Below are 27637 nucleotides of genomic sequence, written 5' to 3'. Positions count from 1 at the left end.
GTTTAACACTTCTCTCTTAATTCTGTCCCTTTCTCCTCTCTATCTTTCTCAATGTCTTTATCTCCCTTTCTCTACATCTCTCCTTCTTGCCTCTCCCTCCCTCCCTCTCCTTCCCTTCTCTCTCAGTTTCTGCGGGTGGAGCAGGATAAGGAGTGTAACATGGAGTGTACTGGTGGTCCCAGGAAGCCCCTGTGCGCGTCGGACGGCAGGACCTTCTCATCGCGCTGCGAGTTCCTCCGTGCCAAGTGCCGAGACCCCCAGCTGGAGGTCATCCGAGGGCCATGCAAAGGTCAGGTCACGAGTCACGCTTCAGCCCCGCGGAGCCTCGCAAATGCGCCCCGGGTCACAGCAGAAACTTCATTTCAGCATAATTGATTCTTTGAGTACTGGGATGACAACTGGAGTTGACACAGGCCTATAGAGAGTAGAATGGAAAGTGAAATCCACTGGTTTGGTCTTATAGGTTCGTGCTGTAGCTACTAGTCATGTATTATACAGGGCAAGTTCCCAACTCCCCATCAATGTTTTAAAAGTGTTATTTAGTAGTTAATAATTAATAAAAATAATTAAAGTAGTTATCTTTGTGGTATAATAAGTCTAACTTGAGAGATGATGAAAGGATAATTGGTAGGTAAAAGTGTAGACAGTCGAAGTGTAGAAGAATGAACACTATTCTAGTTTATTGCGTTAATGAAATTCTTGAATGATTTGTATTAGATGTGTATATGTGTTGCAGGATGTGTATCCTGCAACATTGTTTCACCTTTGCTTTATGTTTCTTTTAGCATGATTTCCTTTGCTTTCTATCCAATCACAATGTCAAGCATCCTCATTGATTAGAAACAGATGTTTTATCCTCCGTCTGATGGAACAGAATAAATTATGTGAGAGGTATATGAATGAAATGCCTTGACAGGAGTTAATGGGGTCGTTTTCATTATATAGATTATATATGCATGCTAGCACAGACATATGGGACCGATGGCGGATTTGGGATGAAAAGCGTAATGCAATCGGAACCCAACAAGGTCAGGCGGCTCACAGACCCACACATTGTGCAAGTGGTGGCAGGAAGACCCCATACAATCCCAGCACCCCCTATTCCGCACCTCCTCCTCCTCTGCTGCACTCACTCGAAAGTAACGGGAGGATTATGAGAAGGGGCGGACTTGGACAAGAATTCGGCCCTGGCATATTATCCACACCTGCACACATCAATGCGCGGGCCGCCAACTGACCTTTGTTTGCCTCCCTGTTGTGCTCTCTATCTATCTCAGCATCTTCTATCCTGTCACACTGTGTCACACTGTCACTCTGCTTAAGCCTTATACGTTATAAATGCCAAGCAAACAACTTGGGCTATATTGCAAATGTGTGCCTGGATATCTGTTCCCCTGAATCAACACCTACATTAAGTGTTAATTACTAATACAGGGCTCCAGACTAACATTTTCCCCTGGTGTCACTGGTGCCACTAACTTCTACAGTTTGTGACACCAGCCCATGATTTGGTCGGACCCAAATCATGAGTAATCATCTTATAAAGTAATTCATAGTGCTTTATTAGGAAGTGCAATAAATAGACATCAATTGTTTAATCTAATACGTCCAAGCAGGAATGCATGATTCAATATATTTTGATGTGCAACCTAATACAGTTATTGTCATGAATTTTGGGATGACAATTAGACTATAGTTGCTATATTTTACTGTCAAAATAGGACTCCAGAATTTCCAGATTTATTTTTTGTTCAATAGAGATGAATTACATATTTACGTACACTAACTAATATCATAGGATAATTAATTTGGGGTTCAACACCTGAGGAAGTGGAAACTCAAAATACATTAAAATATGCACTCTGGGATCTTAAGCACAACAAATTTGTAACATATTGTGCAAATTGGATTTGTAACATATTTGCTGCCGGCCATGTCACCTTTTACATGTTTTTATTTTATATTTAAAATATATTTTTGGGGTGTCAATTTCGACCAGCCCACCCAACAAAAAAATTATCCAGCCCATCCGGCATTTGTCAGAATTGCCAGATGGCCAATCTGTCCCTTGCTGCAAAAAAATAAAAAAACTTCATATGACAAAAACCTCTTTTTCCGATTTTATGCTTGTGCTGGGTTGCCACGGCAACTGCTTTGAGCGGGACATCTGGATGTGGCCAACAAAGAGAGGGAGGAGAGAGAATGGAGGATTCCAGCTAGGAGGGCTGAAAGGGACGAGGGTCCATGAAAGTCCTATTGTATGCATAAATAACATAGAGGCTGGGGAGTCTAAAACCCCATCCATTCCTTGTGGCAAGACACACAAAGTGACTTTTCCAGACTGAAGCCCAGGCCAGTCGGGACCAGACATAACCCAGAGGTCAGCAGCGACTAGGCGGCACTGGAAGCACAGAGTTGGGTTTGTGCGTTCGGGATGGCGGGAATGGCGAGACTGGCATCACATTTGTTTTCTATCACAGAGCAGAGCTCAGATGATTCAACTGTCCTGTCATTTTTTCCAGTCGTCGGGTATTTGGTCGGAGCCCACTAGTGAAGTACGAGAGGTTTGGGGTTTTTCCACTGAAGCTAACTTTAGACAAGCTTCTCCTTGAGTCCCTGTTTCCCTCCCTCTGGAACATTGTCTTGCCTTGCCCCCTCTTCCACGCCAGTGACAGTGGTGTGCACACACACACACACACACACTGAAATAAACCAGCACACTTTCTCTCCTTCTCCCTCTAATGGACCAGCGACAAAGAGCCTCCTCACCAGACTGGAGACAACTTTTAAACGTTTTAGCATGCGTCATTGTTTTCACTTGATTTGAACCAGCCAGCCAGGTTTGCATTATGGGTAATGTGTCACACATAGTAATAGTCGCTGTGGCATCAACACACCATCCACTATAGCTCCTGACAGGGCAATCTGATCTGAGGCCATTACCGTATGAGAAGAAAAATATGACCCGTTTTTACGTCCAGGAACCCTTAAAGGCCAGGAGAGAAAAAAGAAGTGACCAGAGCCTAAACTGTTTTGGAGTGGGGTTTAAAGAGAGACAGAGAAGAAGAGAGATGGAGTGAGTCTAGAGAATGGGGTAGAGAGAGAGAGAGAGAGAGAGAGAGAGAGAGAGAGAGAGAGAGAGAGAGAGAGAGAGAGAGAGAGAGAGAGAGAGAGAGAGAGAGAGAGAGAGAGAGAGAGAGAGAGAGAGAGAGAGAGAGCGAGAGAGCAGTGGGGTTTAGAGAGAGTGAAGAGATGGACATCCCAACGTTCCGACCATCCAGACAATTTTTCCCGTGCATCAGCCCTTTTCTGAGCTAGGCCGAGACTGGAATGTACTCCAGGAGAGAGAGGGAGAGTGATCTGTCCAGCCCCGTAATGGCTTTACCACTTGGCCATTGGACTGGCTGGTGCAGAGGCCTGTCTGCTCCTAATAAGATGGCGATGTTGGTTCGATTCCCAGCCACACGAGCATCTGCCACTTCCGAAACAGCTTGAATTATTTCCCCTCTGTCTCAGTCTTTCTTTCTCTTTCCTCTCTTCATAATATGAATATGTGATTCAACGTCTCCCTCTGTCTTTTAACCATATTTTTTGTCTTGGCTTTTTAGTGAATGTCATAAAATGCATGAATATTTCAACTATTCAAGTATTTGAAACCCTCATGAAGAAATGACTAGTTGGATTCTTGTTGTGTTCGAGGCTGTCCACTCATGCAATGATTGTTATGATTTCTGTTGCCCAGACAGTAGGGCACTGCACTGAACAGCCGACAATGATGCTTTTAAAGGCATTTTCCCCGAAGTTCACATAGATCGCATTCACGGTAAACGCTGCGCATGTGGGCTCAATCGGAAATTACCTTAAAATGTCAAGCGTGGATTGGATTGAATCCCAGCCTAGTTGTTTTTGGTTGAAATATTATATAATTTATTATATGATTGGTTAGATTATTATTTGATTGGTTGGATTATTGTTTCGTTTATTATATGATTGGTTGGATTATAGTTTAGTATATGGTTGGTTGGATTATTGGACGTGTGATGATTATGATGTCTGTGCTCCAGATACATCCAGATGTGTGGCAGAGAAGAGGTACACGGAGCAGCAGGCCAAGAAGGTCTTCCCTCAGGTGTTTGTACCTGTCTGCAACCCAGACGGAACATACAGTGAGGTAAGAGAGAGTGCAATTATAGGAGCTAGATCAGCATTTCTCAATCCTCTCCTCGAGTACCCCCAGCCGTTTCAAATATTGTATATATTTTTTTACATTTTAGTCATTTAGCAGACACTCTTATCCAGAGCGACTTACATGAGCAATTAGGGTTAAGTGCATTGCTCCATTGCACATCAACAGATTGTTCACCTAGTCGGCTCGGGGATTCGAACCAGCGACCTTTCGGTTACTGGTCCAATGCTCTTAACTGCTAGGCTATATATTCCAGAACTTAATCAGGTGTGTTAGTTCTATATATCAAATATGCGGAATCACTGGGGGTATTCGAGGACAGGTTTGGGAAACACTGATATAGATTATGCCTTTACTGTACATATGATGATACTGTAGTTATTTGGTGTTTGTGACAAGGCTGTCAGTCGCCTTGTGCACTTAAAGGCTTTAGAAATACAATGAGAATAAAACTTGAGTTATTGTGAAAAAGTAGCAATATAAAACAAAACAGATTGGCAGTTCAAAGGTTCTAAAAACAACCTCACATGGTTCTAGAACAAACTGAACACACCTGTTTTACACTCTGGGTTGAGCAATTAACTATTTAGGTACACTTGGAGTGTGACCTGCCATGCAAATCTTAACCAATCTCAATTAACACACAATTTAAACAATTAACCAAACAATTAACTGCATGAGTTGATTCTGATAGAAAGCACTCCTTACACTCGTGGAAATTGGCCTATATCAGGGCTTTCCAACCATGTTCCTGAAGAGCTACTCTCCTGTAGGTTTTCGTTCCAACCACAGTTGTAACTCTCCTGATTCAGCTTTTCAAGTGCACTAGATTAGGGTTGGAGTGAAAACCTACAGGACGGTAGCTCTCCAGGAACAGGGTTGGAGAGCCCTGGCCTATATGGATAGGGCCAAATTGAAATGTTTCCAACAGAAGAACTATAAAAAGCATATGTATGACCATAGTAACAATGGAAAGAGAACACTGGAGATTATGGGGAAATTATCAGACCAAAGGTGAGACAACAGTTCACCTGACAAGACTGAATCGAAACATTACACTGTTGATTTTATGTGCATTTGACATTTACTGTACTTTTCACAGCATTTCTCAATAACAAAATATACAAATATTCTGGATAAATTCAGTAACATCATAATAAGAACATTAACTGACATTTCGGAGTAGGTGCAAAGTGGCCACACCTCTCCAAACTGTGCACAGTTCCTAAGTAATTTCAATGCACTTTTATGACTCAAGGAAAGAGCTATAAGGTGCTTTTCTTTTAGCTCTCCTAGCTTTGCCATTGAGGTTTATTGTTTGGAACACAGCCCTGCATCCCCACCATCACACAATTACTGTTGTTGTTTACGCAATCCAAAAACGTTACATTTTAAAGTGCATTATTTGAACGCTTATTCTGTTGCCAACATGGCTCGCTAAGTTATAAAATACGATCTTACAGTGTTAGGCTTTCAAAAGGCACTTCAGACAAACAGATTGTAATTATTTTGGTGCGCATAGAATGGAGTCATGAGTGCATTCAAGTGTGTGTTCCATGGCACATTTTCTTCACAATATGACAAACATCGGCTAATTCTGTTCAGGACAAGCCAGGGTATAACGCTTGTCATCCTTATAACTGTGGATCAAAAATAGCGATCATAAACATTGATACTGTAAATTACATGAGTTTTCAAATATGTTTAATGTGAAGTGCACATCTGGATTCAAGGGTGAGTGGTTTGCTTGTATGACATCAAAGTGGTATTTATTATAATCCTCAAAGCCTCATCTTTTCTTTTTCATTTTTTTTTGGGTGGTAGATCAGCTTAATATTGCAGATATACAGTGAGGGAAAAAAGTATTTGATCCCCTGCTGATTTTGTACGTTTGCCCACTGACAAAGAAATGGTCAGTCTATAATTTTAATGGTAGGTTTATTTGAACAGTGAGAGACAGAATAACAACAAAAAAATCCAGAAAAACACATGTCAAAAATGTTATAAATTGATTTGCATTTTAATGAGGGAAATAAGTATTTGACCCCCTCTGCAAAACATGACTTAGTACTTGGTGGAAAAACCCTTGTTGGCAATCACAGAGGTCAGACGTTTCTTGTAGATGGCCACCAGGTTTGCACACATCTCAGGAGGGATTTTGTCCAACTTCTCTTTGCAGATCTTCTCCAAGTCATTAAGGTTTCGAGCCTGACGTTTGGCAACTCGAACCTTCAGCTCCCTCCACAGATTTACTATGGGATTAAGGTCTGGAGACTGGCTAGGCCACTCCAGGACCTTAATGTGCTACTTCTTGAGCCACTCCTTTGGTGCCTTGGCCATGTGTTTTGGGTCATTGTCATGCTGGAATACCCATCCATGACCCATTTTCAATGCCTTGGCTGAGGGAAGGAGGTTCTCACCCAAGATTTGACGGTACATGGCCCCGTCCATCGTCCCTTTGATGCAGTGAAGTTGTCCTGTTCCCTTAGCAGAAAAACACAGCCAAAGCATAATGTTTCCACCTCCATGTTTGACGGTGGGGATGGTGTTCTTGGGGTCATAGGCAGCAATGCTTCTCCTTCAACCACAGCGAGTTGAGTTGATGCCAAAGAGCTCAATTTTCGTCTCATCTGACCACAACACTTTCACCCAGTTCTCCTCTGAATCATTCAAATGTTCATTGGCAAACTTCAGACAGCCCTGTATATGTGCTTTCTTGAGCAGGGGGACCTTGCGGCGCTGCAGGATTTCAGTCCTTCAAGGCGTAGTGTGTTACCAATTGTTTTCTTGGTGACTATGGTCCCAGCTGCCTTGAGATCATTGACAAGATCCTCCCGTGTAGTTCTGGGCTGATTCCTCACCATTCTCATGATCATTGCAACTCCACGAGGTGAGATCTTGCATGGAGCCCCAGGCCGAGGGAGATTGACATACCTTTTGTGTTTCTTCCATTTGCGAATAATCGCACCAACTGTTGTCACATTCTCACCAAGCTGCTTGTCGATGGTCTTGTAGCCCATTCCAGCCTTGTGTAGGTCTACAATATTGTCCCTGACATCCTTGGAGAGCTCTTTGGTCTTGGCCATGGTGGAGAGTTTGGAATCTGATTGATTGATTGCTTCTGTGGACAGGTGTCTTTTATACAGGTAACAAGCTGAGATTAGGAGCACTCCCTTTACGGGTGTGCTCCTAATCTCAACTCGTTACCTGTATAAAAGACACCTGGGAGCCAGAAATCTTTCTGATTGAGAGGGGGTCAAATACATATTTCCCTCATTTAAAATGCAAATCAATTTATAACATTTTTGACATGCGTTTTTCTGGATTTTTTTGTTGTTATTCTGTCTCTCACTGTTCAAATAAACCTACCATTAAAATTATAGACGGATCATTTCTTTGTCAGTGGGCAAACGTACAAAATCAGCAGGGGATCAAATACTTTTTTCCCTCACTGTATTGTAACTTCCATCAATGTAATTGTCTGCATCACTTCCAATCCCCCATGTTTATATATATATACACATACACATACACACACACATACATACATACATACATACATACATACATACATACATACATACATACATACATACATACATATCCTTTAAAAAAATATATATATTCCCCTTCATTACTTTCCAACCCCGCCACCCTTTCCCCACTTGGAGTAAACTAGTGAACAACAATGCCTAGGCCTCTACTTCCAGCCCATACCCACTATCTACATTTTATGGACACAGTCAATTTTACAGTAATTACATTTTGTTTGTTCTTTCTCCTGAACTTCTTCTACTCTCAACCTTTCCGATCATTTTCATGATGTCCATCCGGTTTGCTTCTATATGCCATCTCTTTCTAACTGTGCTCCTTCACAAAAGCTCCCAACCTACAACCCATACACTTATTATGGACACAGCGTGCCTACATTATTAGTTATCTTGTTATTGTTTGTTGTTAGTTGTTGTGAGTCCCATCCTTCAATTCCATTCAACACCTCCCATCTATCTTTTAACACCATCCATATAGGATTTCTATATGCCATATATATTTCAACTGTACTGTGATGTCTTACAAAAGTTCTGAACTTTTCTATTCTCATTGTTTCTACAGATTGTGAATTGAAAATAAACATTTTTTGCTAACAGTATTATTATGATATTGATCGATTGACTATGACTTTTCAGATCACCCAGTAGTGCTAACTGCAGGGTTAGCTCCAGGTAAATATTGCAATCCTTTAGCCATTCCTGGACCTGTGTCCAAAAACAAGCTACAAATGGACAGTACCAAAACAAATGATCTAATGATTCTGTCTCTTCGCCGCAAAATCTGCAGAGCTGGGAAGATTGTATCCCCCATATAAATAACATTCTATTGGTAGCAAGAATTGTATATAATAATTTAAATTGAAAGATTCTAAGTTTTGAATCCGGTGTCGTTTTGCGTATCAGTTCATAAACACTATGCCATGGGATCGGTACGTCAAAAATCTCTTCCCAACTATTTTGCAATCTATATGGGACGGCTGGCAATCCTTTGGTCCTTAAATAAAACTGATATACTTGTTTATTTATCACAGTTTTCCTTAACCCATTATGTTCTTTAATGCAAGGCCGACAGATAAGTTCCTTACTTTCTCCTCTTTCCACTTTCCTCTTCCATTTTTGCGGTAAGGCTGCAATTATTTGGTTGTAATTTTGGGTAGAGCAGACATTTCCATATGTTTTTGTTAGCTGATTGTGCGGCATAACTCCACCAGTCCTACGGATGATATCATTTACAAAGATTATACCTTTTTTTTCTTTCTTTTTTTTTTTTAAGAGTTTTTTTGTCAATTAGTATATTTGAGTTTAACCACAATATTTGTTGCATTATTTGTTCTGTCGTTTCTGGAGCATTCAATTGAAATTGCAACCAACTTTCTATGGCTTGTTTAAGAAATAGTGAAATCTGGGAGATTATTTCCTTTTCAAATAACTGAAAGTGAGAGGTTGTAATCTGAATAAAGGGAAAAAGGCCATTCTTGAACATTGGGTGAGACAATCTTACTAAGTTGCTAGAGAACCAGTTCGGATTTAAGTATAACTTTTGTATGACTGAAGCTTTTAATGATAGGTCTAATGCTTTAATATTTAATAATTTCTGTCCTCCGAATTCATATTCATTATATAAATAGGCCCGTTTAATTTTGTCTGGCTTGTCGTTCCAAATAAAATGGAATATTTTTTCTCATATAATTTAAAAAACTGTTTGCTAGGCGTAGGCAAGACCATAAGCAAATAGGTAAACTGGGATAATACTAAAGAGTTAATCACTGTGATTTTTCCACAAATTGACAGGCACCCACCTTTCCATGGTAGCAAGATCTTATCTATTTTTGCTAACTTTCTATTATAATTTATTGAAGTGAGATCATTTATTTCCTTTGGGATATGTATTCCGAGTATATCCACATCACCATCAGACCATTTTATTGGTAAACTACATGGCAATGTAAATTTTTTATTTTTTATTGATCCAATACGTAATATAGTACATTTGTCATAATTTGGTTGTAATCCAGAGAGGTTAGAATATGTATCTAGATCCTCTATGAGGCTGTGGAGTGATTCTTGTTGTGGATCTAAAAGAAAAAATGAATCATCAGTGTACAATGACAGCTTTGTTTTTAAGCTCTGGATTTCTAATCCCCTGATATTATTGTTGGATCTGATTTTAATAGCTAACATTTCGATGGCCACAATAAATAGATATGCCGATAGTGGACAACCTTGTTTCACTCCTCTTGACAGTTTAAAACTTTCTGAGAAATAGCCATTATTTACTATTTTACACCTAGGGTTACTATACATGATTTTGACCCATTTTATAAGAGATTCACCAAAATTGAAATGCTCCAGGCATTTATATATAAACCCCAGTCGTACTTTATCAAATGCCTTTTCAAAGTCTGCTATGAATAGCAGGCCTGGTTTCTCCAATTTTCCATAATGTTCTATTGTTTCCAATACTTGCCTTATATTATCTCCAATGTATCTTCCATATAAAAAACCTGTCTGATTAGAATGAATAATATCCGACAATACCTTTTTAATTCTATGCGCTATACATTTTGCTAGATTTTTCTAGCATCACAACACTGAAGTGTAAGGGGCCTCCAATTTTTTAAATGGACTGGATCTTTATATTTTCCACTTGTATCCTGTTTCAGTAATAATGAGATCAGACCTTCTTCTTGAGTGTCAGATAATATACCATTTACATAGGAGTGGTTAAAACATGCTAATAACGGTCCTCTTAGTATATCAAAAAATGTTTGGTATACTTCGACTGGTATGCCATCCAACCCTGGAGTTTTCCCAGACTTAAAGTCCTTAATTGCATCCAGAAGTTCCTCCTCTGTAATTTCACCTTCACATGAGTCTTTCTGTTTGGCTGTTAATTTTACATTATCAATAGAAAAAAAATCTCTACAAAGCCTCATCTTTCAAAACACATCGACTCCTCTCGATTTACAGCATTTCCCTCACTCAGACAACAACAAATGTGCAAAAATAGCCCAATTAGCAGGAGGAATGGGGGCATCTTCTTGTCAAGCACAGTGCTCAAGTTTATAAAGGCTGTCATTGAAAACCCATACAGTGCTGTGAAGCGGAGAACCTGATCTCTGACGTCAAGTATAGCATGTTACTGTACAGCCACTGCGTTCCAATTTAGGCGCTTATCAATGACAATCTGCCATTTTCAACCCGTATACAGGATGACAGGGGCTGTGAGTGGAAAGGGCTACAGGGGGGCTGAACTCACTGATTTCGCCTCAGTTTTCCTCCTTCTCATTAAGAAAAAGGTGATTTGCGTCTTGGGGGTGTGGTTTGATGTGGGTGTGTTATGTTCGCTATAACTCCCTTGGAGTTATTGGCCGTGTTCCTTTGCTAAGATGGTTCATTGTGATTTCGCAGTTTCCCCTCCCTCGCATGCCTGCCTCACCTGGGACAACTTCAGAGATTCCTGTTTTTCTACAGTCAAGACTACAATAGCCACAAGGCTGTAAACAACCAAAGCTGCCATTTGTTTATTTCTACCTCAAATGGAGCACACTTTGTTAATAACGTATTCAATCACATTCAAATATGTTGACTCACCCACATAAATATACCTGATGCACATGTATCAACTTTGAAACATTGTTTTCTTTGTTTGGGCTAATGGCTAGGCTAATGGCTTCTACCTGAACACATGACATGTGGTTACAGCCTGCAATTCACACCTCCCAAGTAGATGGCGATAATTAGCATAACTCTCGGTTCTTGGCCCGTCTTTCCCACCAAACATTCATTTGTTCATTGAGCAGTGTTGCTGTGTGAGCGGTGGAGAGTAACTACAGTGGTGTGCAATTCGCAGCGCTGTAGTTGGGACACTTTTTTCATCTAAACCCAGCGTGAACTGGCAGGATTAGCCCATTGGTTGTTGCATCGCCTCAACAACCTGAGCCACCATACTATTGACTTTGTCTAAAGGAATGACAGTTGTACAGTGGGGAAAAAAGTATTTAGTCAGCCACCAATTGTGCAAGTTCTCCCACTTAAAAAGATGAGAGAGGCCTGTAATTTTCATCATAGGTACACGTCAACCATGACAGACAAAATGAGGGAAAAAAATCCAGAAAATCACATTGAAGGATTTTTAATGAATTTATTTGCAAATTATGGTGGAAAATAAGTATTTGGTCACCTACAAACAAGCAAGATTTCTGGCTCTCACAGACCTGTAACTTCTTCTTTAAGAGGCTCCTCTGTCCTCCACTCGTTACCTGTATTAATGGCACCTGTTTGAACTTGTTATCAGTATAAAAGACACCTGCCCACAACCTCAAACAGTCACACTCCAAACTCCACTATGGCCAAGACCAAAGAGCTGTCAAAGGACACCAGAAACAAAATTGTAGACCTGCACCAGGCTGGGAAGACTGAATATGCAATAGGTAAGCAGCTTGGTTTGAAGAAATCAACTGTGGGAGCAATTATTAGGAAATGGAAGACATACAAGACCACTGATAATCTCCCTCGATCTGGGGCTCCACGCAAGATCTCACCCAGTGGGGTCAAAATGATCACAAGAACGGTGAGCAAAAATCCCAGAACCACACGGGGGGACCTAGTGAATGACCTGCAGAGAGCTGGGACCAAAGTAACAAAGCCTACCATCAGTAACACACTACGCCGCCAGGGACTAAAATCCTGCAGTGCCAGACGTGTCCCCCTGCTTAAGCCAGTACATGTCCAGGCCCGTCTGAAGTTTGCTAGAGTGCATTTGGATGATCCAGAAGAGGATTGGGAAAATGTCATATGGTCAGATGAAACCAAAATAGAACTTTTTGGTAAAAACTCAACTCGTTGTGTTTGGAGGACAAAGAATGCTGAGTTGCATCCAAAGAACACCATACCTACTGTGAAGCATGGGGTTGGAAACATCATGCTTTGGGGCTGTTTTTCTGCAAAGGGACCAGGACGACTGATCCGTGTAAAGGAAAGAATGAATGGGGCCATGTATCGTGAGATTTTGAGTGAAAACGATCCTTCCATCAGCAAGGGCATTGAAGATGAAACGTGGCTGGGTCTTTCAGCATGACAATGATCCCAAACACACCGCCCGGGCAACGAAGGAGTGGCTTCGTAAGAAGCATTTCAAGGTCCTGGAGTGGCCTAGCCAGTCTCCAGATCTCAACCCCATAGAAAATCTTTGGAGGGAGTTGAAAGTCTGTGTTGCCCAGCGACAGGCCCAAAACATCACTGCTCTAGAGGAGATCTGCATGGAGGAATTGTCAATCAAACAAGTCCCCAGGCTCTGTGTGCTAACTACTCAATTGGGTAGTTCTGCTGTCTGTAAAGAAATGGACGTGCTGTAGGTTGATTCTGCTGCTACGATTGGTAGTCTGCAGCTGTGCAGCATGCTCCGATCATTTGGTGCTGCAAGACAGCTGTCCCGAGTTAGTGGGCATGATTGAAATCCAAATCCAACCCTCAAATATCCCAGGAAATCAGCAACGTCACAAATCTTTGTTTTGGAAAAAACTGACTTTATGACCAAATTTATCCCACTACTTACACTTTTTAACCATTTTTGGACTAGAATTGATATTTATGACTACTACCGATGCCACAGTCCATTTATCTAGAGAAGTCGTTTTTTTGGTTCAGCCACTCTCTTAAATATGGAAGGATTTGAATGATGAAAGAATCAATACAAAACATAAACACACTTGCTCTTAAATAACTTGCATACTTTAAGAGTACCAGGAGCCTTTCCTTCACTTCTGAAATGTTTTGTTGTTTTAAGAGCATCTTAGAGATTATTGCTGTAATGAAAAGTGTGATACAAATTGAATCTTTACACAGGCAGCCAATTCTGAACCTTTGCCACTAATTGGTCTTTTGACCAATCAGATCAGATAATTCGGCAAAAGATCAGAATTGGGCTGCCTGTGTAAATGCAGCCAGGGAGTCTTCTGCCAATACAGTTCAGTTTTGAAGGCCTTGAACTCATCCAGCACACTGTCAATAAACACATATATCCTTGCAGTTCCCCATACAGCCTCAAGAGGACAGTCCCCTGACTTTATCTAGGTCCTCCTGTAGTTCCCCCTTTTGGTATAACGGCCACTGCGGGCGGAGACACTTCGAGCCACGAGCTGCCTCCACCGCACTCCCAGGACACTGCAGCCTGGGCACTGAGGGCAGCAGGTAGCACTTAAGAGTGGTGGGCCAGTAATCGAAAGGTCGCTGGTTCGAATCCCCGAGCCGACTACGTGAAACATCTGTCGATATGCCCTTGAGCAAGACACTTAACCCAATTGCGCTTGTAAGTCGCTCTGGATAAGAGAGTCTGCTAAATGACTAAAATGTTAAATGGAACTGCTGTACTCCTCAGCGGGAGCAGAACCGCTTCCCCTTCTCAGTGGTCTTCCATGCTGGTCCTCCAGAGGATACACACCAGTTGCCACCTGCCCACATCCTGTTGAACCATGGCTTGGTGCTGGTAGATGATGGCCTCGACATTGCTTGCTCTTGCAAAAATGTCTCAGTGTAAAGCCTTCTACAGAAAATGTGGGCCCCCATAACCGCTAGGGGTAACTATCCAACCACTGCCACCATATGTGACAAGGCTGGGCGTCCCCTGAAAATACACGGAGAATAAAACTTTCTAAAAATAGTTTTTGAGCATGTTAAAACAAAACGGATTGGCTGTTCTTAAAAGAACCTCACCTTTCAGAATATACTGAATATACCTGTATTATACTCTGGTTTGAGGAATTAACTAATTAGGTACACCTGGAATGTGACCTGCCATGCAAAACTAGCCAATCTGCTCAATTAACACACAATTGAAACAATTAACCAAACAATTAACTGCATGCATTGATACTGATAGAAAGTGCTTATGGAAGGATTTGAATGATGAATGAATGAATCAATACAAAACATACAAACAGACCTGGGCCCAGATTCCCGATAGCGATGGAACTTAGGTTTACGAGTGTTTTTAACGATGCATCTTTCCTACAACGACCGAAAATGTTACATGCGTTTCCCAAAACTCAATGCAGAGAGAGCGGTTGTTAAGTGGAATGTGTGTCGATATTGATAGGATCAAAAGAAAAGGAGTGCTGCTCTGGGATCAGCTTTCTCCATAGAAATCTTACCTTAACATTATAATTATTTCACAATACTGACGACGGACAGGCTCCTAGAGAGATATTACCACCTACGGCTGCAAATATTGAGGCGACTTATTCTAATGCTTACCCAATAGAAATACACTAAATCACCGATTTGGCACATCATTGCGCATGTTAGGCTACACATCATGAAATATATTGAGACAAATTACAGACAATAGTCTACAAGTAGCAAATTGGAACTCAATTGATTGAACATGAAATGTATTTCAATATGATAAAAATAGGTCTATTTCCTACTGTTTATATTGTAACGCAGTCATCTCAGTTTTCATTTGAATCATCTTTTTATACGTCGCTTGTTTGTATCAATAAACGGTCATATGAAAGCGGCTCACCTTTCAGCCAGGTACATTTCTATGGCAATGAATCCTTCAGAACTAACCTGCTGCGGGGCAGGCTAACTCACAGCTAACTCCACTTACCCTGAATGAAATGACTGAGCCACGAGTTGAGGACCAATGAAATCAGATTGTGTCATCATTACATCATCATCCCCTTCATTTGAGGAAGATGACAGATTTTAATATTTAATAAAATAAAATAAAAAAGAGTCGTTAAAATATATTACATTACACGTTTAGTAATGACAGAATGCATTTAACTTCACACATAGTAACAATTTTGAATGACTTAATACAATTATTTTATTGATAGGAGTGGGAAAAAAGATGCTTGTGGTTGTGCACTGATAAGCAGACCAAAGCACACCAAATACCAAATAATTTGCAAGACCTTTTCTTTCATTTTGATTTTGACACAAATTAAAATGTGGCACTGACTCGCCCATGGATTGATGTTTCAGCATTGTCTCAATGAAGAGTCGGCATTCAACAAGCCATGCACGACATGCACGCATAGTTACAAGCCTGCTAGAGTTAGCAGCAGGCGGACGAGTAATATCCACCGTCGTAGTATGGATGAAGCCTGAGCTGGAATGTGAAGCTAACTGAAGCTGATTAGCTTTAGAAATCCCTAAGTAGATCTAGCTTGCTTCGTAGGATACCCCTCTGAAATTATTGGCGGTCACAGAGAGATGGATAAACCATGTGATTCTATGTTTAGCTGAGATCTTCTTTGTACAAATGTATGCTACAAGGCAAAAAAGAATCTAACGATGCACTTAGCTGTTCTACGAGCGGTCTGAAGCAGGCGTTAGATTCCGAGCATTTTCAAGTGCAACGTTAATAATAATTGTCTTGGGAAACAGCTTGGAGATTTAACGATGCTCCTACGAAGGTTCTAACAATGAACTTAGCCTTAAGATGCCTTTGAGAAACCAGCCCTGCTCTTAAAGGGATACTTCAGGATTTTGGCAATGAGGTCTCTGTGTCCAGTATAAAGGAAGTTAGAGGTAGTTTCGCAAGCCAATGCTAACTAGCGTTAGCGCAATCAGATACCCATAGACTTCCAGTCATTGCGCTAACGTTAGTTAGCATTTGCGCTAGCACTAGTTAGCAACTTCCTTCAAACTGCACGCAGAGACATTAAAATGTTATCCACGAGTTCAACTGACTGGGGAAGTAGATAAAGGGCCTCATTGCCAAAATCCCGAAGTATCCCTTTAAATAACTTGCATACTTTGAAAGACTCCAATGTCTCTAGTGAAGGAGCTTTTCCTTCAGTGTTATTTTGTCTATGTGACATGTTATCCTGTGCTGAGCTCTAATGCCATGCTGTGTTGATTACAGGTGCAGTGTCATAGTTACACAGGCTACTGTTGGTGTGTCACGCCCAATGGCCGTCCTATCAGTGGCTCAGCCGTGGCTAATAAGAAGCCCCGATGCCAAGGTAGGTACAATCCTCCCAACCTGGCTCCTTTTAATAATTTATTTGTGTTGGAGACCATGTAGTTGTTATTGTAGCTGGATACTCTGTGCGTGCATGTGTGTGTGCGTCTGGACTTGCATAATTGTGTATGTGTTAATGTGTTTGCTTATTTATTTTCTGCCACTTTTTGGTTACAATGTGGTCGCAATGTTGTTGTTGATTGATCAGTTGCTGACAGTGGAGAACCGTATCCAAATATTACAGTAATTATGTTTATTGTAATTTAGCTTTAGCACCATGTAGCTGAGTAACAATGACAATGCTTGCTCAATCCACTTACACAGTGAACCAACTTGACATTCTTTCGATTATGAGACATATTTGTGTGGACCACCATGTAATCCACTTCCCTATGGGAAAGTCAGAACCCAGCAGACCTTGGGCTCTGAGGGTTAGGTGTGCATCCCAAATGTCACTCTTTTCGCTATGGAGCACAGTTCTTTTGACTAGGGCCCATAAGGGCTATTTACTATAAAGGGAATAGTGTGCCATTTAGGATGCAGCCTAGGAGTCCGAGGATGTTGCTCAATTCAGGGACTACATGGTGTAAATAGGCCCAGCAGAAAATCCTGCAGTGGAGTTGAGCAACAAAGTTAAACTGTACGGAATGTGAGCGTTCCTGGATAACAGAGTCTGCCAAACAATCAAATAACCAATGCCACATGTCCCTATATTTTCCCTCTTTGTGGCTCAATTGGAAAGTCAGTGTGATTTGAGTTGTGAGGCAACTACAGAGAACTCAGGGTGTGGGTTTGGGTTTGCAGTCCGTGTTGGTGTCACAGTACGACGCCAATGATTGAAAGCATGGCGGATATAGAAGTCACTGGTTGATGTACTAGGACTCTTTGGTCGTGACTGAAACAGAGAGGGACTACCTGGACTTGTCCAATAAGAAACACTAACTGCTATCCATTTTCAGGGTCAAAACACGAGAGAGCTAGCACAAGAGAACCCGGAAAATCAGGTAAGTACATAGTACATTAGTACCTTGGCAATAACATGATCAAACTGTTGTTTTGGGTATATTTTATGTGTCTATAGTGGGTGTGCATTCATCCGTGCCTAAGGGAGTGTGTGAGTGAGTGCATGTGTGTGCTTGTGTGTATGCACCTGTGTGTGTTTGAATCTGTAATATATGTACATCATACAGGATGGTCACCTGTTATAGCTTGCCTTTCCATTATTTTGTCAATTGAAAGAGTGCAAGAGAGCAGCCTCAGGGCTGGAATAAAAGGCAGCTTGTTACACAGTAACTAGGCCAGAGAGAAGAGAGGCTGTGGTTGGCTTGTATAAAGTTTACTACCAGCAGCTAGACTAAAGGGCTTTTCACACTACTGAGCCAAACCAGGCCAAACCAAACTGTACTGAGCTGGCCTGGTTACACATCCACCATAGTTGCTGGAACCATAATGAAAAAGACAATGTGGGAAAAAAGATCAAGCCAGTAAAGTTTGATTCAGGGTCGGCACAATATTGTGAAAGGGCATAAGACCCCATTGTCCATTTCTGCTTGTCTTTACCAGAAGCCAGACAGAGATGGTGAAGGGCCCTGAGAGTGGCAGAACTCACCAACTTAACTCACCAACACAAATAATTTTCTTTCCTTTCAGCAGCGGTGTCCTCAGAAACATCAGATACAATGCTCTTCTCAGTCCTCCCTAACATTTTACCTCCTTTATCCTCTGATTCTCTCTCTCTACCTCACAACTGAACCACACACGTTTCTGAGTTTCATTTTAAGGGCATGATGATTTGAAATCCTGTGAATCCTGTGAAGGATGACGTTAATTGGGGGGAAGTTTCCGATTGATTCCAGAGCCCGGGTCGTGATATTCTTCACTGTGTGACGTTTATGTCTGCGCCTCTTTTCAGTAAACAGCTTAAACCCAGAGCATGGAGGTTGTCTGAGCCCAGCCAAGTCATTACCCATAGGTCAACTGTTATTAGAGTCAGAGAAAATGCAGAGGCCAGAGAGAGAGAGTGCATCCTAAATGGCACCCCTTTCCCTATGTAGTGCACTACTTTTGACCAAAAGTAATGCACTACATAAGGAATAGGGTGCCATTTTGGCCACAACCAGAGAGTGTAGTTCAGCTTGAATTGGTTGGATAAACAGGATGGTTAAAACCAGAATAAACCATAGATTTGTGGTATCCCGACACTGAAAATAGCTTTGATTGCATAAATATTTTGATTCGGCCAGAGGCCGATCAATATCTACGCCTCCTTAGACGGCCTCATCAACTGTCTGTTATTAGAAACAAACATCAAAGTGGGAACCAGATATCTTCCATAATTAACACTGTCCACCCACATTTATGATGGGACTTGAAGACTTAACTTAAAGGTCCAATGCAGCTGTTTTAATCTCAAATAATTTTTGGGTAACAATTAAGTACCTTACTGTGATTGTTTGAAATTAAAATAGTCAACAAATTAACCAAAAAAGCTTATTAACAAAGAGCGATTTCTCAAGCAAGAACTTAGCTAGGACTGTCTGACAGCTGGGAGGGGAAAACCTAAAACTATAAATTGGCAGAGAGGTTTGGAACTCTTTCTTATCGGTCTATTAATCAAATCAAATTGTATTTGTCACCTGCGCCGAGTCTGGGTAGCCATTTGATTAGATGTTCAGGAGTCTTATGGCTTGGGGGTAGAAGCTGTTTAGAAGCCTCTTGGACCTAGATTTGGCGCTCCGGTACCGCTTGCCATGCGGTAGCAGAGAGAACACTCTATGACTAGGGTGGCTGGAGTTTTTGACAATTTCTAGGGCCTACCTCTGACACCGCCTGGTATAGAGGTCCTGGAATGCAGGAAACTTGGCCCCAGTGATGTACTGGGCCATACGCACTACCCTCATACCGAGCAGTTGCCATACCAGGCAGTGACGCAACCAGTCAGGATGCTCTCGATGGTGCAGCTGTATAACCTTTTGAGGATCTGAGGACACATGCCAAATCTTTTCAGTCTCCTGAGGGGGAATAGGTTTTGTTGTGCCCTCTTCACAACTGTCTTGGTGTGCTTGGACCATGTTAGTTTGTTGGTGATGTGGACACCAAGGAACTTCAAGCTCTCAACCTGCTCCACTACAGCCCCGTCGATGAGAATGGGGGCATGCTCAGTCCTCCTTTTCCTGTTGTCCACAATCGTCTCCTTTGTCTTGATCACGTTGAGGGAGCGGTTGTTGTCCTGGCACCACAATGCCAGGTCTCTGACCTCCTCCCTATAGGCTGTCTCATCGTTGTCGGTGATCAGTCCTACCACTGTTGTGTCGTCGGCAAACTTAATGATGGTGTTGGAGTCGTGACTGACCATGCAGTCATGAGTGAACAGGGAGTACAGGACTGAGGGGCCCCCATCTTGAGGATCAGCGTAGCGGATGTGTTGTTACCTACCCTTACCTCCTGGGGGCGCCCGTCAGGAAGTCCAGGATCCAGTTGCAGAGGGAGGTGTTTAGTCCCAGGGTCCTTAGCTTAGTGATGAGCTTTGAGGGCACTATGGTGTTGAACGCTGAGCTGTAGTCAATTAATAGCATTCTCACACAGGTGTTCCTTTTGTCCAGGTGTGAAAGGGCAGTGTGGAGTGCAATAGAAATTGCATCATCTGTGGATCTGTTGGGGAGGTATGCAAATTGGAGTGGGTCTAGGGTTTCTGGGATAATGGTGTTGATGTGAGCCATGATCAGCCTTTCAAAGCACTTCATGGCTACAGATGTGAGTGATATAGCTCGGTAGTCATTTAGGCAGGTTACCTTAGTGTCCTTGGGCACAGGGACTATGGTGGTCTGCTTGAAATATGTTAGTATTACAGACTCAGACAGGGAAAGGTTGAAAATGTCAGTGAAGACACTTGCCAGTTGGTCAACGCATCTTGGTAATCCGTCTGGCCTTGCGGCCTTGTGAATGTTGACCTGTTTAAAGCTCTTACTCACATCGGTTACGGAGAGCGTGATCACACAGTAGTCCGGAACAGCTGATGCTCTCATGCATGTTTTAGTGTTACTTGCCTCGAAGAGAGCATAGAAGTAATTTAGCTCATCTGGTAGGCTCGTGTCACTGGGCAACTCGCGGCTGTGCTTCCCTTTGTAGTCTGTAATAGATTGCAAACCCTTCTACATCTGACGAGTGTTGGAGCTGGTGTAGTACGATTCGATCTTAGTCCTGTATTGACACTTTGCCTGTTTGATTGGTCGTCGGAAGGCATAGTGGGATTTCTTGTAAGCGTCCGGGTTAGAGTCCCGCTCCTTGAAAGTGGCAGCTCCACCATTTAGCTCTGTGCGGATGTTGCCTGTAATCCATGGCTTCTGGTTGGGGTATATACTTACAGTCACTGTGGGGACGACATCATTGATGCACTTATTGATGAAGCCAATGACTGATTTGGTGTACTCCTCAATGCCATCGAAAGAATCCCAGAACATATTCCAGTCTGTGCTAGCAAAACAGTCCTGTAGCTTAGCATCTGCTTTATCTGTCCACTTTTTTTATTGACCGAGTCACTGGTGCTTCCTGCTTTAGTTTTTGCTTGTAAGCAGGAATCCGGAGGATATAATTATGGTCAGATTTGCCAACTAAAACTAACAAAATAGCACGGTTGGTTAAGAGCCCATAAAACGGCAGCCATCCCCTCCGGCGCCATTCAACTACACTGAACAAAAATATAAATGCAACATGCAACAATTTCAAAGATTTTTCAAAGTTACAGTTCATATAAGGAAATCAGTCAATTGAAATAAATTCATTAAGCCCTAATCTATGGATTTCACATGACTGAGAAAACAGATATGCGTTTGTTGGTCACAGCGTGGATCAGAAAACCAGTCAGTATCTGGTGTGACCACCCTTTGTCTCATGCAGCACGACACATCTCCTTCGCATAGAGTTGATCAGGCTGTTGATTGTGGCCTGTGGAATGTTGGCCCACTCCTCTTCAATGGCTGTGCGATGTTGCTGGATATTGGCGGGAACTGGAACACGCTGTCGTACATGTCAATCCAGAGCATCCCAAACATGCTCAATGGCTGACATGTCTGGTGAGTATGCATGCCATGGAAGAACTAGGACATTTTCAGTTTCCAGGAATTGTGTACAGATCCTTGCGACATGGGGCCATGCATTATCATGCTGAAACATGTGGTGATGGCGGCAGATGAATGGCATGACAATGGCCCTCAGGATCTCTGTGCATTCAAATTGCCATTGATAAAATGTAATTGTGTTCGTTGTCCGTAGCTTATGCCTGCTCATACCATAAACCCACCACCACCATGGGGCACTCTGTTCACAACGTTGACATCAGCAAACCGCTCACCCACACAACACCACACACATGGTCTGCGGTTGTGAGGCCGGTTGGACGTACTGCAAAATTCTCTAAAACGACGTAGAGAAATTGGTAGAAAAAGTAACATAAAATTATCTGGCAACAGCTCTGGTGGACATTCCTGCAGTCAGTATGCCAGTTGCACTCTCCCTCAAAACTTGAGACATCCATGGCATTGTGTTGTGTGAAAAACATTTTTTAGAGTGGCCTTTAATTGTCCCCAGCACGACGTGCACCTATGTAATGATCATATTGTTTAATCAGCTTCTTGATATTCCAACCCTGTCAGGTGGATGGATTATCTTGGCAAATGAGAAATGCTCACTAACAGGGATGTAAATAAGCTTTTTGTGCATAAGGAAAATAACTGGGATCTTTTATTTCAGCTCATGAAACATGGATCCAACACTTTACGTGTTACGTTTATATTTTTGTTCAGTATAAAACACAGGAAAATCAATTTTTGGACTGCATTGGGCCTTTCATACACATTCTGAAATAATTGGTCATTGAAGACTGACAGTAACTAATGCTGTGTAACAAGAAATGGCATGCAGTCTTCCTAATGCACACGAAAAAAGGAATTACAGCCATTAAAACGCTAAAGAATAATCTTTATTAAAGGTTTATGTTATATCCAAGTCATAAATATGACTTCCTTTTTGGAATCTCATTTCCTGTATAGTGCTATGACTTCCTGTGCATTTCTGAATTAATTTGTAACTGAAGACTGACAGGGTTCAAATTAAATCAATCCCAAAAGCTTTATTGTCCATTGAATTAACGTAAAATGGGACATTCTTCAATCTCTATAGTTCCCGTAAGGGCAGATGTAGGACTAGTGTGATCCACACTGTGTGTCCCAAATGGCATCCTATTCCCTACATGGAGCACTACTTTTGACCAGAGCCCCATGGGCCCTGGCCCAAAATATTGCACTATATAGGGGACAGGGTATCATTGGGGATGTAGCCTGTGTCCCCAGTCAGTCATTGCAGTGGTTGAGCCCTCCTCTGTGACCTGCTGTGAGGTTACCCACACCTGTGGCTCTGGGCTTTACACTAACGAGCCAGAGCCCAACTAGCCCCCATTTCCCAATCCTCCCTCCCCCCACTCCCCCCTTAAAATCATACAAACAAACAGAGCCTAAACAAACACCAAGCCCAACCCCAACCCTCTTGTTAATTGATTCATCTGGAACATGTGTGCGCCTGGATGTTGCATATTCCTCTGGTTGGGCCTTGCACGCCTTCTCCTCTCCTTTCTCCTGTTCTTCAGCTAGCGGTACACACACGCATGTACGCCCACAAACTCATGCATTCCTCACATGCAGATCCACAGAGGGATGGAGAAGTGTATAACACAAAGTAGTGTCAGCCTTTAGCAACTTTCACATCCCTTCTCGTTAACTTTGTGCTGCACCCTAGCTTGAGATGTACTGTATACATATGTTACTTATACTTTCCCATACATTTTCCATTGACAAAAGGGGATGGTGTTGGTGTCTGAAGATAGGTATTGGTATTATGTGTCGTTGAATAGCCACTAACACATTTTAATGATGATGATGATGATGATGAATATTATGAAAGCTCTCCACTCTTCATGTCCAACTATGACCACTATATGTACTGTACAACCACTGACACCTTGTGTGTCCCTCCTCTCCTCTTACAACTCTCGACTCTCTCTCTCTCATCCCCCAGTCTACCACTCTTGGCCGGGCAATGTGCAAATCTGTAATGGGTTGATTTAGTGTTGTAAAAATCTAGCATACACTCTCAATTGTAGTTTCCTTGCAAATCTTTTCCATTCTAAACGCAGATGAGTCAACCGTCCTAGTTGTGGAGCCGAATTCCCCGACAGATGAGGAAGGTGAGCTCTTCTTCTTCCTTTCTGGGCCCTGTTTGAATAGTTCAGAAATTCATCCTTCCTTCCTTCCTTCATTCCTTCAAGTAATCACAAATCGGAATTGGTAGGGCTGGTGAAAGTAATACATGAGTTACCTTGTTTTCACCTCAACAACACAAGAAAGGACATGTTTCAGTATTCGAAAAAGGGTCAGGATCATTTCTGCCTCACCAGTAAACTTCTGTGATGGATGATGTGTCAATGTGCGTTTGATTGAACATTCTTTAATCAATTCTGCAATCCTCTTTCAGACATAATTTCTCAGTACCCCACCCTCTGGACAGAGCAGGTCCGCAGCCGGCAGAACAACAGGACCAGAACACAATGTGAGTTCAAGAGGCATTTCTACCTATTAAATGATTGTTTTTTGGATTGCATTGTGAACTGAATTGATGCAGCTCTTGCAGCCTTTAGTTTCTTTTAAAAATAGCAAGAGAGTGTTGTGAGAAACTCTTAGTAGAAGAAAGACTAGTATGATTAAGTATTGAATGAGAGTATTGAATGGGATACACTGATCTATATGATATTAGTATATGGGATGAGTATCCTGTATTCTCAATTGATGATGGTTTCGAGCTCTGTCTCTCTCTTTTTTCTTATGCCATGTGCCTGTAATTGTCAGCACATTGCAGTACCCTCTCCATTCCCCTGGCTCAGTCTATCCTCTAACGCACAGATTGATCTCATTGCATGGATCAATGGCGTTGTTATTTACTCCCATCTACTCATTTGGTGAAAATTACTGTTTGCTGTATGAAACAATGCTATTTTTGGTGTCTATGTCGTAATACGTGTGTGTGTGTGCGTGTGCATGTACATGCATGCGTGTGAATCGCTCAGTCTTGATTTTTCGACCAATGAAAACGTTGCAAACGCAGTGTTGATGGTTTTGATTACCCATGTACTCCCATGTGCTCTTTGTAGGGTATTGGATTTCTATCTATTAAAAAGGCTTCTTGAAAAATAAAAATAAATAATCAAAAGAGAGACACAGAGAGAGAAAAAAAAGTAAAGAGAGGCAGAGGAAGAGAGAGTTAAGAGAGCCAATGAGGTATTTGGGGTCTTTGTGGGGCTAAAGCTCTTGTAAAATGAAAACAAACAAAGACAAAGGGGATATGCATTATCCTACTGTTGCTTCTGAGCCCAGAGGGAAGCCACAAAGAAGAAGTAGAGGAAAGAAAGAAAGAAGTGATGAAAGCCCCCAATGGCCCATTGGAGCTCTTTAAAAAAATGTGTTGGCATAGAAGTTTAATGCTTTAAAGCTCTGCTGGAGAGCTGTGTGGCATAAGGAAAAGTCGGCTACAGGGAGTGATCTGATTGAATCCTGGTGGGACTCTTGGATAGATATATTTCTTCGGTGGAGCCAAAGTAAGTCCCTGACTCTACGGATCAGTTAATGCATGGGAGAGCATTGAACTGTGTTTGGGAATGTTTAAGGAAAAAATATGCAGATATAAATGCTTGTTGCTTTAGATACAGGGAAAAAGTCTCTATGTGTGTGTGTGTGTGCGTGTGTGTGTGTAAATATTTACTTAACTTGAGCACAGGGACCTCTGTTCAGTCATTAGCCCCTTAATGCCAGTAAACAGTGCAGTGGGGGGCTGATAAAGCAGTCTGCACACACTGTCTCCGAACACTCCTCCTGCTCCTCCATTGTGTCTTCTCCTCTCCTCTTTTTTAAATCAAAATAAAATAAAATTGTATTGGTCGCATACACATATTTTGCAGGTGTAGCAAAATGCTTATGTTCCTAACGCCAACAGTGCAGTAATACCTAACAATACACGTAAATCCCAAAAATATTAGAACGATCAATGTCAGAGTCTGGAAGTCCAGGACCCAGTTGCACAAGACGTGGTTCAGACCCAGGACCCCAAGCTTAGTGATGAGCTTGGAGGTCACTATGGTGTTGAAGGCTGAGCTGTAGTCGATGAACAGCATTCTTGGTGCGGTTTGCAAATTGTAGTGGGTCTAGGTTGTCGGGTAAGGTGGAGGTGTGTCACGGTTTCTGCCGAGGCTGCTCCTTCTCCTTGTTCGGGCAGGCTTCGGCGGTCGTCGTCCCCGGAGTACTAGCTGCCACCGTTCGTTGTTTCTGTGTTCGTTTGGTTTGGTCTGTTTTGGTACACCTGTTTCTCATTTTGTCTTGATTATGTGTCCTTTAAGTTCTCGTTGTTTCTGTCGTGTGGTTGTGTGTAGTTGTTCCATGTCAGCAGGTGTTGCCAGTCAGTTTGTGCTCTATTTTTATAGAGAGTCCGCACTGTTGTGCGTTTGTTGTATTTTTACGCTGAGTGCGTTATTTTCCTTGTGCCTCCGGCTCTGTTTGTAGCCGTTCATTCTGTGGACTTTATTAAAGTATTTTGGACTTGCATCTGCATCCTGCATTTGATTCCACACCACACCTACGCCCGTCTCTGACAGAACTACACACCACTCATGGAATCAGCAGGAGCAGCAGCAGCGACCGAGTCATGGGAGGAGCGCGTCCGCGGACAGGATGACAGGATAGCTCAAATCACCAACGCTCTGCAGGGAGTTATGAATACCCTGCATCGCCTGGAGACCAGTTGGGCACCCACGCCTCCTCCCACATTACCACCAGCACCGGTCAGTCCCTTTGTCCACGCTCCGGAACCCAGTGGGATTCGGCTCTCGCTCCCGAGGGCGTATGATGGTACAGCTGCCGGGTGTCAAGGTTTCCTCCTACAAGTTGAACTCTACCTCGCCACCGTACACCCGGTGCCCTCGGGACACGAGAGCGTTTCCGCCCTCATCTCCTGTCTCACCGGCAAGGCGTTGGAGTGGGCCAACGCCAAATGGAGGAGAATAGACCCCGCGACGATCACCTATGCGGAGTTCTCCCGTCGCTTCAGGGCTGTATTCGACCATCCACCTGAGGGGAAGGCGGCGGGAGAACGTCTATTCTACCTCCGACAGGGGAAGAGGAGCGACCAGGAGTTCGCACTGGAGTTCCGGACTCTAGCGGCAGACGCAGGGTGGAATGAGCGGGCCCTCAGCACCTCCAAGCCTAGTCCTATGGAGCTCGGGGGTGCTGGCGCTAGAGAGGAGAGGAAAAGGAGCCCCAGGGGAACCAACCCCTGTACCAACTGTGGCCGTGGAGGACACACTGCGGCCAGGTGCTGGGGGGGGGTCTCCTAGGGGACGAGACGGCAGGCCACGTACTGGGGAGTCCTTCCAGGTGAGTAGGCACCCCACTTACCCAGAGCTCTCTGTTGTGCACCTAACCATACCTGTTTGCTTCCCACAGGTTGCACCTCGTTCCCAGCATAAGGCGCTAGTAGATTCAGGCGCAGCTGGGAATTTTATAGATCGGAGATTTTGTGCAGAGTTAGGGATTCCCCTCCTTCCTGTCAACAATCCTTTCCCTGTACATGCTCTAGATAGCCGTCCGTTGGGATCGGGGTTGATTAGGGAGGTCACAGCTCCACTTAGGATGGGGACGCAGGAGGGTCATGAGGAGACTATACAGCTATATCTTATTGACTCTCCTGCGTATCCGGTGGTGCTGGGGCTTCCCTGGTTGATTACCCATAATCCCTCTATTTCGTGGAAACAGAGGGCTCTTAAGGAGTGGTCTGCCCAGTGTGTAGGGCGATGTCTGGGCGTTTCCGTAGTGGCGACCTCGGTGGAGA

At 42.8% G+C, this 27637-nt stretch overlaps 1 protein-coding gene across 4 annotated transcripts in view; it reads left to right on the top strand.

The window, feature by feature from the left end:
- The window catches only part of smoc2 (SPARC related modular calcium binding 2), an 89993-nt gene that overhangs the window by 23447 nt on the left and 38909 nt on the right, over nucleotides 1-27637 (top strand). For 2 of the 4 annotated variants that reach the window (XM_041866145.2, XM_041866143.2), the window contains exons 2-7: nucleotides 127-289; nucleotides 4065-4171; nucleotides 16616-16715; nucleotides 17674-17718; nucleotides 23901-23951; nucleotides 24239-24313. In XM_041866145.2, the coding sequence (XP_041722079.1) occupies nucleotides 127-289; nucleotides 4065-4171; nucleotides 16616-16715; nucleotides 17674-17718; nucleotides 23901-23951; nucleotides 24239-24313 (541 nt within the window). Of the gene's footprint in view, nucleotides 1-126; nucleotides 290-4064; nucleotides 4172-16615; nucleotides 16716-17673; nucleotides 17719-23867; nucleotides 23952-24238; nucleotides 24314-27637 lie in introns of all 4 variants that reach the window. The other 2 variants (XM_041866144.2, XM_041866142.2) reach the window with 1 other exon arrangement.

The sequence above is a fragment of the Coregonus clupeaformis genome, chromosome 37 (genome assembly GCF_020615455.1).
Source record: "Coregonus clupeaformis isolate EN_2021a chromosome 37, ASM2061545v1, whole genome shotgun sequence".
In the NCBI taxonomy this organism is placed as follows: Eukaryota; Metazoa; Chordata; class Actinopteri; order Salmoniformes; family Salmonidae; genus Coregonus; species Coregonus clupeaformis.
This window is presented reverse-complemented; position numbering and strand designations above follow the sequence as displayed.